The 15081-nt window shown below is 35.2% G+C and overlaps 1 protein-coding gene across 3 annotated transcripts; it reads left to right on the plus strand.

The window, feature by feature from the left end:
- Positions 1-3020: 3020 nt before the first annotated feature.
- Positions 3021-14714, plus strand: sud1 (Prolyl 3-hydroxylase sud1). 3 transcript variants are annotated; one of them, XM_022062080.2, is made up of 10 exons: positions 3021-3314; positions 3988-4284; positions 5346-5462; positions 6710-6801; positions 7956-8084; positions 8425-8621; positions 9609-9739; positions 11212-11399; positions 11819-12028; positions 13074-14714. In XM_022062080.2, exons 1-9 carry the CDS (start codon positions 3101-3103, stop codon positions 11996-11998), a joined length of 1545 nt encoding a protein of 514 aa, XP_021917772.1. In that variant the 5' UTR covers positions 3021-3100; the 3' UTR covers positions 11999-12028; positions 13074-14714. The 3 variants fall into 3 exon arrangements, with proteins under 3 accessions (XP_021917772.1, XP_087211756.1, XP_087211757.1); XM_087355630.1 differs by having other exon boundaries at positions 11819-14714; XM_087355631.1 differs by lacking the exon at positions 3021-3314 and adding an exon at positions 3490-3661 and having other exon boundaries at positions 11819-14714.
- The last annotated feature ends 367 nt before the right edge of the window (positions 14715-15081 follow it).

Here is a 15081-nt window from a genome sequence, read left to right on the forward strand (position 1 = left end):
TCGTGTTAGGAACAAAATGCTTCTACAGGACCGTAACGAAACATTTTAACTTAAAAATCCGTTTAAAGTACTTTTCAATTTTGGTGTATTAATTTGGTTAATAACACGCACACCTTGTTTCAGATTTCGATTTCATATGCCTTTAAATTATGACAGTTACAGTTATAGTGAAATCCATTTTTCAAACCATGAACGTGATATCTCGCTCGAAACTCCGACTACTTCTGATCTGAACACCTATAGCATTTCTATCTTTTAAAAAGTTTGTGGCTTCTCAACAACACAAATTATAAACTAGCATGGAAATATACTTTTCATAACTGAACTTAGCGGAGGGATTGTTAATTTGCAAACAAATAAAACGACATTATAAAATAATACAACTTTCCAGATTACATTGTTTAACAGATATTGAATTTTACTGTCTTTATTTTATTTGAAACAGCTGGTTTTAAATTTTACGCTTCACACAACTGTATGTAGCTGAGACTCGATGTTCACTGGCCCATATTCCAATTGTTCGTACTTGGTGAACAAGTTTACAGTGGATCCTGATATTTGGCTACTTAAGTTGTCATGACTTTATCGTATCAGAGGCAATATTATCATTTAATTTAGACACGTGAAAGTTGGTTTCGAGTGAACTTCGCATAAGCTTAGTGGTATAAGTTTTCCCGATGTAATATATCCTGGATATATGAATTTCAATTGGTCATCTTTATTCTCCTTCGTCTGTCTCTGATTAGGCCGTCAGAGCTGCTCCAATTTGTAATTACTTTATCTAACGATAAACCCTTTTAGACACAGTATTATGTATCAGTTTCTGATCTTTCCAGTAAGAGTTGTATTGCCAGCCTTCCGTAACCTTCTTGATTCTTCTTCTTCTTCCTCGGTGCTACAGCCCGGGGTTGGCTTTGGCCTCCCTCGCAATAACCTTCTTGATTATACTGCACTAATAATATTAGGAGTTAATCGAAATTCAATTTTAACCGTGAGCATAAGACTCGAGTAGCTGACTAATGATGCATGATATTTGATCGGTTCTACTGTCCTCTAATATGTAAAGAGCCACTTAACCACGAAAGTAGGACAGAGGGCTATTATTTCTCGTTTTTAAAGTTCCCTGCATGAAAGTCATTTCTGCTGCGATGATAGCGACCTCAAAACACTGTCATTAGCGTATTGTTATAGATGTAAAACAAATTACACAGGTTTCATTTCGCTCAATTGGAAGTGTTCGGTTGTATTTGATTCAATATAATTTAGAATATAGTTATTTCCCAGCATTGTATTTGTAACTAAATGCCATCATGATGTCCACTAAACAACATATACCTGTCCATATTAAGTAGCTAGTGCTGTAACATGTCAGATATAAAAAGACTTGTAACACGATAAATGCCATAAGTAGTTGTTAAGTTAATGTATCTGCAGAAACGGTTCCAAATAAATATACGTTTCATCTCCTTGTGCAGTAGGATTCGAAGCTCTCACGAAGGTGAGTACGAAAATGGCTGTCTTCACGACATTTTTGCTGCGAGAGGCAAAGGCATTCTTTTGTTTTGAAACAAACTTCCGGGAAAAAGCGGCCAGCATGAAACTGAATACTCACCTTTATCTGTTGTCGAAGTTAAGAATGAGTGGAGATTACCTTCGCTTTCCCATGCGTCTTAACACATCGACGATTTTCCCTTTTGCACATTGTCACAAACCTGTGGATTTTCTTACGTGGCATGTTCATTACTTATCTCTTCGCCTTTCAGTCCCAAAAATTTCTGTTGGCCTTTGAGTATATTAATATAAATTTATACTTTTTAGTACTTCTTAGAGAGCTTGTTCTTGAGTTAACGTTGCAGTATAAACTGAAAAAATTCTTGGGCGTCAAACAAGACGTATGGATTTTCACGTGTCCTGAACCAGAAGCCATGAGGGAGGAAGCCCTAGTCTTGATACGTAATAGAATGTATGGATTTGTGAATCTCCCAGTATGGAATAGATTAGGGCATGGATTAGTTCTTCCGGAATTAATCCGGTTATAACTGCCCTTTTATTTAGAAATAGTATTAAATTGCGAACCAGTCGAACGGCTGTAGGTTTCCAAAATCAGGGAAAGATGCAAGCAAGTCTTATATTGTGTCTCACACGAAGCTAACAATAATATTTATTCAAAGTTCTTCCTAGATTTTCTGATATAATAGTTTAATAAAAATAAATAAAATTTGCACACTTAAATGTGTCTAACCGATGTACTTTCCATTATAAAAATATCAATACTTTCGGTTGTCTGCCTTGTCTGCGAGATATACACTAGCGCAGCCAAACGCTCTAACGAGTATTCCAGTAAACTAGTAGCCAAAACAGTGGTGCCAATATACTTCATTTCATACCATATACTACTTGACTAAATCTTTGTACCGTACTTGATTTTTGAGTTAGCTATATCTGATTACTTGGCATGAACAAAATTGTATTCTGTTTCAAAGGAGACTATTACACAAACAGTAATATCAAAAATTGGTTTAGTTCATGTCATGCCATAGATTTGAAAACGTTTATACCTGATAAATGTTAAGCATAAACGTTAAGCTTGACAAAAACTTTCTCTGGATTCATATCTGAAAATTGGCCCCTAACTTTATTTCTGGTTTTTCTAATTTTTCACAAATGTGACTACGTTGTTCCTCTGGTTTGACGCCGTTTGGACACGTGGGTAGATACCAAATAAAACATTGTCTTCCTCTTCATGGCCGAAGAACGAAATGTAATTTCTTTCCAAAATGTTGGTATTTGCCAAAGAGTCCGCACGGCGTCAAAACCTTCACTTTCACCACCGTGAGAGCTCAAATTTTATATTATTCTGATTTGTTTAATGTAATACAGCAAGCACGCAGGTCCGCGCCCACTCACCCACAGCACCATGAAATAAGAACACCTTACTATGCGTATCAAACTAATTTATGGTAGTTATGAGTATAATTAAATACCTTAAGTTGCTTCAGGTTCATTTTGCGTAGGTAAAATATAATGTTGGCAGCACATCAAGGTTACCCCATGTGGACCATTACTTCCGTTGTTGTTTCGTTGTTGTCGTGTGATTCTTATGTTCCTCTTGCGTTGTGAGGATTTACATGTTTTGTTAGTGCAAGTGGAACCATATATAGGGTTTGAAATGGAACTCAAACGAAAATATGAAGACGTAATCACAGACTCTGTCAAATTAAGATGTGAAAGAAAAGCGGCAATTAGGAGTTGCTTGAAGGAGAAAGTCGGCATCATTAATGACTGTTGGATCTCTGACAAATCACTGCACACAGGTTTGTGTTGGACTAAACTGCCAACTCTGAGTTTATAGAGAGTTGGTGTCAATCCGACATTGGCAAGCTTGCGCAGACAAATATAATAATTTATTTACATACAGTTTGCATAGAAGTGCTTTTTTCACGTTGGTGTGCATGTATCTGACAATCAAATGAGGAAGATCAATATTATCTAAGATCATTTAGCAACATTTAATACAAAGAAGTCATCACTGATTAATCACAAATGAATAGGAATGTTACACGTATAAGGAAATTGGAATATTTTGGTATTTTAAATTGACGCTCCAGTACTTCATTTGTTTAGCATTCCGGTTGCTTGTTTCCGGCACGTTGCCAGCTGTGTAAGTAGTCCCGTAGCGGGAAATTGATTTAAAGTTTGTAGTAATTTTTATTTCTTCCCAGTACATGCACACTGATTTAACATAAAAGCCTTGATGACGATTGTGTTGTTATCCAAATATACCTGTACTAGGTAACAAAAGCATGGTTATTTTGTGTAACTGATGGTAAAAAAGTACAGATCACAACTTCAGTCCCCATAATGTAAACTGGTAATACAGTTTGAAGGCTCGTTGTAGGTGTAATGCCTCAGAATGTGTGGTCTTTAAATGTTGTATTAGTTGATTAATATAGGGAAAAACGCAATATACAAAAATTTTCGTTACAGATTTTGGTGTTCATGTAGATGCTTTACCCTTTAAACATTGCATTGTGGAGAATTTCATACAAGATAGGGAATATCTAAAGGAATTGAAAGCAGAGCTCCTAGACCTTAAATTCATAATGAAGCGGAATGACTTGTACCAGTTCCACCAGTCACATGACTTAGCAGCAATAAATAAACCTCTGATTAACTCACTGAAGCAGTTTCTTGTTGAAGAATGTTGTACATGGCTGGAAATGGCAACAAGTATAAAACTTAACACTAAAGTCTCTGTGACATGTTCTTCATATAATTATTCAGGTAAGTATATTATTTTAGAACTGTGTTATTAAAGTTGTGTATAGTAAATTGTCCTATTACACAGTGTGAAATTATTTAATTGAGTTTTAAAAGCATGAAGTTGAACATTTTATTTCCTCCTGATGCCATGCACAAGAATATGTGGAATATTCCTTTTACACCTACTGTATGCAGTCTGTCATGGCTTGGTTTCATAGGCTATTTATTATGCTGTCTCAGTTTTACAGATAATTTATTGTTGAATGGGAGAATGATTGTGAGTTCTAAAAATTAAAAGGAAGTGCAATGAATGTTGTTGCCTATTTTTAAGAAACTACTCCACTTGCATGGCAAAAAACAACAAAATACCTTGTTCAGTTCTTGTCCTTAGGTTTTTGCAGCAGGGGATCAGTGTGTAACTTTGGCTTTCAGGGTTGAGCCACACTGAATGTTGAAAACTGTCCATTTTGGCAGACGTAGTTGCCAACCTCAGGGCAGATAGCAGTCCATTCTTCTGCTGTACCAATCAGCACCATTGAATCCTACTTAACACATACTAACTGCCCTATATAAAACTTTCAGACATGCCCTACCACCACATTTATTTATCCTGAGGATAGCGACTGCATTGTGTGTTTAAATGGACAATTTTTAACATTTGATTAAGTATAACCCTGAAAGCCAAAGTTACTCATACCTTATTCCAGAGAGCTAACCTTTAGGCTTAAAATCAAAAACAAGACCTCTGAAATACAAAGCAGGTGTACAAACCATTTTAGTATAGGCTTTATTTCATGGCTTAGGCAATATACGACTTTAGAAATTTGAAATCAGTATCAGGAATGATACTATTGATCTCTTATTTTTTTCTTATCTCAATTGAAAATGCAAGGCACGAAAGAGTGGGATCATGTGTGTATTAACCATTAAGAATAGCATTGCACTAGCTGAGATGATGCAACATTTCTGACTCCATATTATTCTTTTGGGGAAGCTATGTAGACTATGCATTTTATTTTCCTTTTAAACTAAGCAGAAGAATGTGCAGTATTAATTTATATACTATGTTTGTATCCTATCAGATCACCTGCTGTGTCATGATGATAAATGTGAAGATAGAAGAATTGCATTTATTCTCTACTTGAGTGAACACTGGCTGCCAGATTATGGTGGTTCCTTGGAACTTTTTAACACAGATGGTAAGTTTTTAAAACATTTAAATAGTTCAGTAAAGTGTGATTCACTCTTGTAGGATTTGAGGCATTCACAGCGATTAGTCTGAAAATGGCTATCTTCTGGGTTGTTCCGCGGTGTAGTCTGGTAGAAGCTTCCTCTGAAACATTGGTAAACTTCTACCAGACTACATGGTAAAACAACCCAGAAGACAGTCATCTTCTCCTCCTCCTATAATTCACCTGTTGACTTTTGATTGGTTTCCCAAAGGTTAATGCAAGTGCCGTGTAGACCTCCTGCTTCTCCATGTAGGCAACATTCTCTTCTGTCCGGACAAAATTTTCCAGATTCTAAATTTGTGATACTCTTTATTCATCACTGCCATCTACTAGCATGCGAATATACCTTGGTGCTTGTGTGCATGGTATCTTCTCTATTAAGTGTACTTGATAGCTTTCTAGATGTGGTGAGGGCTGCTGGGAAAATGTTAAGTGTGACGTGAAGGGAGGGGTCATCTTTGGTGTCTTAAGCTGTTCATAAAATTATCATACTTATCTCATACCTCAAGTTTGCTTTATTCCTGCTAGGTGATGTATGTATGGGATTATCATCATTTCATCTTGGGACCCATGAAATATTTTCTACAGGTTGGACTGATCCCAGATTCAGGTTTAGAGTTTGACAGACTGGCATAGCTTGTCAAACAATCCCTCCTTCATAGACATTATCAGTTATTTTTTCCATTCTGCGATTTTTTAGGCAAGAAAATGCTAATTGTGTTTACATTCTCCCATGGCGACTTCTCACTCATTAATAGAAAGGCTATGATGCATTCAACATTCAAGACGCTTCATGCTTTGTTTGGAGAAGAGTTTTCAGTTTTTATGGCATTATGCATAGAAAAGGATAATTCATTTCCTTTGGCAGATGTGGTAACATTGTAATGGTTAACCTGTACAGTAATTGCGTTGGTATCTGGAATGAATGTTTGTGACTGCGGGTAATAAACTGAAGAGATTCTGTCAGCCGTTTGTGGATTTATGAAGTTGGTATTTAGTAAATTATTTCCAAAGAAAAATGTTTATATAATATTTTATGTACTTATTGTGAATATGCTTGCATTCAAATACGAAAACAAAAATTAGACTGTAATTTCAGTGTCAGCGGTTAAAATTGTCAGCACATAAGCATGCTATCATGTACATTTTAGAAGCCTTGGTATAAATTTTATATTTGTATTGAACATTATTGTATGTATTATATTGTTTCACAGATAATGGTCAACCCCAAGAAGTGGTGAAAAGTGTCCAGCCTTTGTTCAACTCTCTTGTATTCTTTGAAGTGATGTGTAAATCATTTCACCAGGTAAGCATATTGATATGTGTATATGAATATATATTTCAATGCTGATGTGGTGGTATGCATCCAGTGATCTCAGAATTTTTTTGAAAGGATGAAAATAACCCTGGATTTTGAACTTGTGAGTGCTGTTTTGTGTACAAGTGTTCATTTTAAAAAATAAATTGAGTTTACTCTTCCATATGTTGTGTCATTTGTTATCCTTCTTGCGTGTCTGAAGTACCATAATTTTTTATGAAAACAATTGTTCTTTTTAAAACATTATGTAAATTTAAGTCTCTTATTTAACTATAAGTAATGTTTGTCATTTGCATAGGTTGTACAGCAATGGCTTGTACTCAGCTTTAATTACAGGTACTAACTAACTAACTAGATGGCTTATGGAACCCGAAGGTTCATCACCAAATTAACCAAAGCCCTCCACCAGACCCTGCCCTGGGCCAACAAAATCCAGTCTCCATCAACTCTTATCTCCCATAGATCCTGCCTGCCATTATCCTCCCATTTATGTGTAGGTCTCCCCAGTGGCCTCTTCCCCTCAGGCTTCCCAACCAATACCCGGTGCACACCTCTTGTCCCATCCATGCGTGCTACATGCCCCGCCCATCTCATTCTTCTCAACTTAATCACCCTGACAATACTGAGGGAGGAGTACAGATTTTTAAGCTCATCATTATGCAGTTTTCTCCATACCCCATCGTCTTCTCTCCTAGGCCCAAATATCCTCCTCAACACCCTGAATACAGGCACTGGATATGTGTATATGAGGGATGGTCTGGACAAACTGTTGCATCAGATCATGATGACAGTGAAGGAGCTGGTCCCTAAAATGTCGATTTTAAGCAACTGATACAGCTGATTACCTGCCAAGATTTTATTAATATACAGTATTGAATGGTATTTCAAATGGCGAGTTAGAAATTATCTCGGAAGAAGTGGTCCTAGCGTATTTTAAGACACTGTCTCAGAATATGGTTTGAGGTACTGAGAAAACCACAGACATCATTTGTCAGAATAGCCAGTTTTCACGCTGAGAAAATTTATATACTGACAACAAGTACCTAGTCTGTGAGATTTTTACCAGTTCATATATTTTTAAATCTGCTAATAATTGTGGTTTATACTAAATATTGATAATGAACACTTATTTCATGTTTCAGGTAGCTGAAGTGGGAGTCGTAGATCGAACAAGGCTTTCTGTTAATGGTTGGTTTCATGGGCCTCTTCCAGAATGCAGTAATATTGTTCCAAATGCCCATATAGATGTACACATGTTTTATCCCATCCAGGTGACATTTGTTAGCATTGTGGATTATGTATAGGGCATATAATTTTGTTTTAAACCTGTATTTATTCTCACCAAACGATTTTGTTATAATTAATATTTTATGAGGTGTGACCTAGAAATTTCCAGATTAATGCATAAAATCAGAAGTATATAAGGTGCACCTTGTATGGGTGAGTCTTCAAGCAATGAAGAAAGTTCATATGAACATTAATCTAGAAAATAATGTGTAATGTAAAGTATTATTGTTATGGCCTGCATAGAGTATATGGTATAACTAAAAATAATTACCCATCTCTTGCTTAGATCCACCCATTTTTTACCTGTTTTGTTCTTATTGGCAGGATGACAGTAGTCTTTTAAAATATGTGAATCCTATGTACTTGGACTCTGACATACAAGAACAGATTAGTTCCAGCTTTGAGCAGGATAGTGAGATTTTGTTGCCAGACTTCCTACATAAAGATTTCTATAAAGAAATATGTGATTGCTTATGTAGTGATGATATTTCTTGGGAACTGCAAGGACCACCCAATCGTAGGTAAGTGAAATATTAAATCTAGAATTTGGAAAATGATATAAGATTAAGTCCTGTGAATGAAAATCAGAATTTTACAAGGGTGGTTTTAATTTGACTGGAAGTTTTTATTTTTTCTCAAACTCTGATGTGAGTCATTTATGTGTAGTCATTTCATAGGATGAGACATGTGCTTAAGGGGAGAGAATTTCAAGACTACTGTCTAATATGAATCACGTGATTTATTGACACAGTATGATCAAAATCCTGAATCAAATTCTAACCATCCACATATATCTCCAGAAATTTTATACATGAAATAATAAACATTTTAGCACACTTTTGGTATTTACACTTGGTTTTCCATTGAGAAATTGGAAACAAAATTTGCAATTATGTATTATGAAACTAATACATGATCTAGTCTGTTATCAGGAGCAGTTTTTGTGGATTCAGAAATACTAGTATCTACCATGTGCCAATTATGTTATACTGTAGTGAGGAAACAGTTTAATTCAGCTTTTGGTTGGCCAGAATTTCAAAACTAAAGGCATTATCACTTTCTTTGTTTTGAACTTATAAACAATTACCAAGAGGTGGTAAGGCACAAAAATTACTCTGTGTTAACTTGGTATAGTGGTCTAGCGGTCAGAACGCTGACCTTGTAATCCTGGGTTCGATTCCTGGTGGTGCCCAAATTTATAACTTGTGCTGGGCAAGGCCGTGGTCCAGGTATCAGAGTTTTCCTCAGGGGCTTCCCCGGTTTCTCTGTGGCATCCCAACAATTACTCCATTCTCATCATTTACACACAGAAGAAGGCAATGGCAAACCACTTCTGGATCATTTGCCGAGAAAACATATGAACAGGTCCCTATCTGAGGGAACTTTTTCATAATGTCACCAGGGGTCAGCTCTGACCCGATGGTACCAAAAAAAAAACCTTGGTATAAAAGAAGGGTTTATCTTATGTACTGTAAAGTGAAAAAAATTGTCATAACTTTTCTTTGCAGAAAGTATGAGACTTCATGCGAGAAAGTACTGCCATTACCAATGAGTAAGCTTGTGCAATTGTTGAAATCAGAACAGTTCTTCAAATTGCTTGGTAACATTACAAATTTGGAGTTGATGCCATCTCAAAATAGTATGTGACATTTTATCATACATTACAATTGTACATTAATGTGGCTTTATACACGTAAATGTAATTTTAAGCTTGATTCTTAGTTTTCTTGTTTCTTCCATGATCTTCAGTTTCCTGCCCCACAGTAGACAAGTATTTATCAATGTTCAGATGTAGGTCCTGTCCCAACATTTTTGTATATTTTGGAATTATATTGTGCTTGTTCATAATGGATAAGCCTTTAGTCACTCCCCCCAGCATTTTATGTTGTTAATAATTTGAAAGTAAATGGATTAAATATTTTTTCAAGCAGTAATGAATTCTACTTTCCTTTGTACATATGATTTGAATGAGAAACAAACATAGGTTGACTAATTCTTATACTAGCATTTGCTTGGAAATACTGAGGAACTTTAATATATGAGAGGATGTGATTTTGCTTTATGTACACCCATAGCATTTATTGCATAGAGCCTCATCAATTTTGGACTTCTTCTCGCTATCTTCTGGGTTGTAGCGCCATGCACTCAGATAGAAGATTATTGGTGTCTCAGAGGTCCTTGCTGCCTCAATCATCAGGATCTGGTGATGGAGGCAGCAAGGACCTTTGAAACATCATTAAACTTCTACCAGACTATATTGTGCTACAACCCAAAAGACAGCCATTTTGATTCTCATCTGTGTTGGCCACTGAACTGTAGCCCAACACTCTCACGCCTGAATGTTACTGGCTTGACTAACCATAGGAATAATAATTTTTGAATAGTACTGAGTACAGATCATCCCAAAGATTCAATATTCTGCCAACAGTTGCATGGAGATACTGAAAATAACCACATAAAGCTTCAGTCAAGTTGGTCTGCCTCTGAGCCAAGAATTTACATTGAAATGTTTTGAATATACATCAGGAGTGCTAAGCAGTCACTGAAACATTCGTTGGTTGAGATTCTGGTTTAAGAAAGAGGAAAATACATATAAATGCTTTGTGGGTAACTTAATGCATCAAGAATAGAATGCAAGTACAATATATGAGTGTGACTCATTACTTCTGATCCTGCATCATAGAAAAGATTCACTGAATAGACTTTGAGCTACATATGAGGTAATCAGATTCAAGAGTTCATGTCAAACACAAATACTTTGCTACAATTCTACATTAAATTGCATATTCATACACGAGAAAGAAATTACACTAGGTGCTGTGCCACCTGGCATGAGACTGCGGTTAAACCTTACTTCCAGTATTTACCAAATCTGTGATAAAAAGATGCATTTCTCTCACTTCACTAACCACAAGAAAATTGAATAAGTGTGAGTTAAAATCAAGGAAATGTATTAATTTTTGTTCTAGCACTTTTTCGTGGTGCTGGTATCTTCACTATTCCTGATCTCAGAATTGTTCCACAAATAAAACTGCTTGTAAACTGATTTACCATGCTGTATAGTTAACTTCACTGCTTGAATTTTGTTGTCACTGTATGATGCTTTTATAGCTGAAGTAATGCTGCCCCAGTGCTCATATGAATTACAGCGGTGGAAAAATGGTTTCTATACTTTAATGCGTGATGACCATATGAGTAATGAGTATGCACTGGATGCCATCATCCACTTCAATGTCCACAGTTTGAAGCAGCTGCAAGGAGGTTTTGTGTCCTATGTAGCTCGTGATGCAGATGAAGAGGTAAGTTGTTTATCTGATCCAGATGTTTTGATGTGCATCCATAAAGCTAATGTATGTGCATGAATTTCTTATGTTGTGTTTGAAATATTCTTTAAATATGTCTTGACTAAACAAAGTGGTATGTGGTATGCAGTCATTTAAACACAGAAGTAGATAAAATTAAGTGTTGCTGGGAAGATGAGGATTTAACAGAGATTGCAATAAGTATAAGCTTTGATGCAAAGTTACCATTTTTTTTAAATATTTTAAAACTCATTTTTAGGAAAGCTTTAAAGTTATCATTACTTCCACCCTTTGATGTCGGAATGCCAAGACTTTCTTTCTAGGAGAATAAACAGTGGTTTACTACACCAGTTTTGTTATAATTCTTTTTGCTGTTGCTACTGAATCTCCAAGTTGCTTTTGTTTCCCTTTTTCAGTTGTTGACTCTTCTACCAAGCTATAATGCTCTTGCTTTAGCATTCAGAGACAAAGATACACTGCGTTTTGTGAAGTACATTAACAGTGTCTTGCAAGGGTGCTTTCACATGCTCCAGTTTACATATTATGAGACCTTCACATCCTCCAGTTCTGAAGAAAAGGCAGAAAACATATCATAATACATGATGGATTACTAGAATGTGGTGCTTGTAAGTGTTAATACTTCTGTTTTCAAAGGAAGGTAAAGAATTTCAACCAAATACATCATCACAAGTCTGCTGTTTGGAATTAAATATGTTTAATGTTAAATTTGCAACTGCAATGATTTTATCAGTTGTTATTAATGTTATATCATCACTAATGAAATTTGTGTATGCAATATGCCTTTCAGTATTTTAATTTAGCCTGTGATAATCTATACAAAATTCATCAATTGTGGGATGACTGTAGCTGAAAAGTGTCACATGCAATAATGTATATGTTTTAATTCTCTCTTTCCTTGTTTTCCCCACTATTTATAACAGGAATTTCATCTTAACTGCTTGCAGTTTACTTTCCTCTCTTTCTTAGTACATGTCCATGTCTGCACCATGTAATCTTTTTAGAACACAAACTGAAAATTGTAATTTTACATGTGAACTCTTTGCTAAATGATACATTTTTCAAGTCTTTACATTTCTTTATCTTAGTTTGGATCTTGCTGGTTTTGTACACACTTCACAAGTAGACAGATTTATCTGTTTTTTCCATTTATTTTCACTACTGTGTTTTGTCTCATGTTGTATTATCTATACTGGCTCCCGGGTTGAATGTGGTTGTCATTATGAACTATGCACGATAAGTGTTAATTGCGTGTTCATAAATTCTCCAGCTGCAGTTGTCGGAATCTCATTTATTTTTTTCATCAAGGATTTCTTCATGCTGATCATTTATATTTCAGTCCATATAAACTGCAGAATAAAGTGAAACCTAAAGTAAAAGATCATGAGGAATGTCCTGTGAATTGAGAGCTGTATTTACTATCAGCTCTCCTTTTATATGCCTGTCGCTTTTCTCCGTTATTATGAATGTTATACGTATCATTCCTGGTTCTTTTCCTATTAGTTTCTGAGCTGCAGTGTGAGGTTAGTTTCTGAGTTGAATATCCAGAATGGTATTTTGTTGGTTCAGATTTATTTATTTTATATTCTTCTTTCAGTTTATTTGCATTTATTGTTTGTTGAATCGTGTTAAATAAAAACCGCTTGTTTGTAGGTTGTAAGGGGCATTTCTGCCATGCCAGGGCACCACCAACAGCTGCTCTCGAGGCACCTCGTTGCGCTTCCCGTAGGAGTTCTTCCTCAGCAAGCCTGTAATAAATTCATTGTAACACAGTGATCCAGTGTTTAAATTTCTACAGAGTGACTGAAAAGTTATGCAGTTAATTATTAAAATAACTGGATTGGCCCAAAGAATCCAAAGCAGGTATGTGTTAAACAGTCATTATTACACATAACCCCATGTAGGTTGCAACTTGTCTGAAATGCCAATCACCTACCAGTGCTTTTGTGTGGAAAGCTAAGGCAAGATGATGCCCTTTTCACTAGCACAATGTGTGTTTATTGTTAAACATGGCCTAAGATCCAGTTCTTATGTAACCTGCCAAGCTGACTTTGAGGTGTGAAGTTTCACATTGTGTTTTAGTTAACCTTTAATAATTCTGTGGAAAATATACTTGAAATTTTATGATCTCAACAGGTCACTGAGAAAAGTTGCTTAGCAAAGTGGATTGTCATATGGAAATGTAATGGCCTAATTAAGGAAAGGACTTTGGTCTTAAAATCTTTCTAGATGGTGCAATCATTATGAATTACATTTATTATATAGATATCAGATCTTGCTTAACAGATGGAGAACAATAAAACATGGAGTTCCCCAAGGGTCAATTTTAGGGCCCTTGCTTTTTATAATATACATAAATGACCTTCCTCCAACAATAAAAACAGAACCCATAATATTTGCTAATGACACAAGTGTCATAATTTCTAATAAAAACTTTGATGATTTCTGTTCAACATCAAACATAGTTCTGTCTCATGAGTAAATGGTTAACTGCTACCAAAGTGGCCCTAAATCTAGATAAAACAAATCTAATAAAATTTATAACAAATAACTCACCACAATATGCTTTAATGGAAAGTATATACAAGAGTCAATAAATACAAAATTCCTGTGTTTGCAAATTGATAATCACCAAAATTTGACAAATCATATTGATAAACTGATACCTAAGTTATGCAGTTAGATCTCTGTTGCATGTCAGCAACATTGACACACTCAGATCAGTATATTTTGTCTGTTTTCACTCTATAATGAAGTATTGAATAATTTTTTGGAGTAATTCATCAAACATCAAAAAGATATTCACTTTACAAAAGAAAATTGTTAGATTAATGGCTGGTGTCAAACCTAGAAATTCATGTAAAAGTCTATTTAAGAGATTAGAGATCTTAGCTCTTCCATGTGAATACATATTCTCATTAATGAACTTTATTGTAAATAACCAAGAACATTTTCAAACTAATTCTGCTGTACACAGTGTCAACACAAGGAATAAAAATCAACTTCATAGACCAATTGCCAACCTCTCAGGTTTCAGAAGAGTGCATATTATGCAGGGATCAAAATTTTCAACAGTCTACCATCAAATCTCACAAGTCTTGTAAATAAAAAGGCACAATTTAAACTAGCATTGAAAAGATACTTAATTACACACTCCTTTTACTCTGTCGATTAATTTCTATTGTTTACAAGTAAGTGATAATTTAACTTCTGTATGTAATGAGTATATTTATTTGTAATTTATTTCTTTAGGTGAACCCTTTGTTTGTATTAAATGAAATTTATATAATAGTATGAATTGTACTTTATAATATGTATTGTATTATTATTATGACTTTTTCCACATCCTGTCACCATCTGACTATCTTATGGATCCATTAAATATAATAAAAATGTATGGAAATACCTGCATTAGCAATGGGTTGCAGGACTCATTCCTCTGTATTTGAATTTACATCAAACAAATTATCATCTACAAAAAGGGCTTGAATTTATGCCTGTCTTGTATGAAAATGCTTTTAGATTATTATGAGACTGGATGGCAGTGCAGCCAGGTAGGACAACACAGTAGTGAATATTTAGGAATTGGACAGAGTGTGAACAGTCATGGCTTTCTATCATATTGTGACTAACTTATGGGTCTGATGCATTTGATAAATAA

This window comes from Zootermopsis nevadensis, unplaced genomic scaffold (assembly GCF_977971745.1).
Source record: "Zootermopsis nevadensis isolate Lab colony 2312 unplaced genomic scaffold, Znev_1.0 Znev_ptg000025l, whole genome shotgun sequence".
Lineage (NCBI taxonomy): Eukaryota > Metazoa > Arthropoda > Insecta > Blattodea > Termopsidae > Zootermopsis > Zootermopsis nevadensis.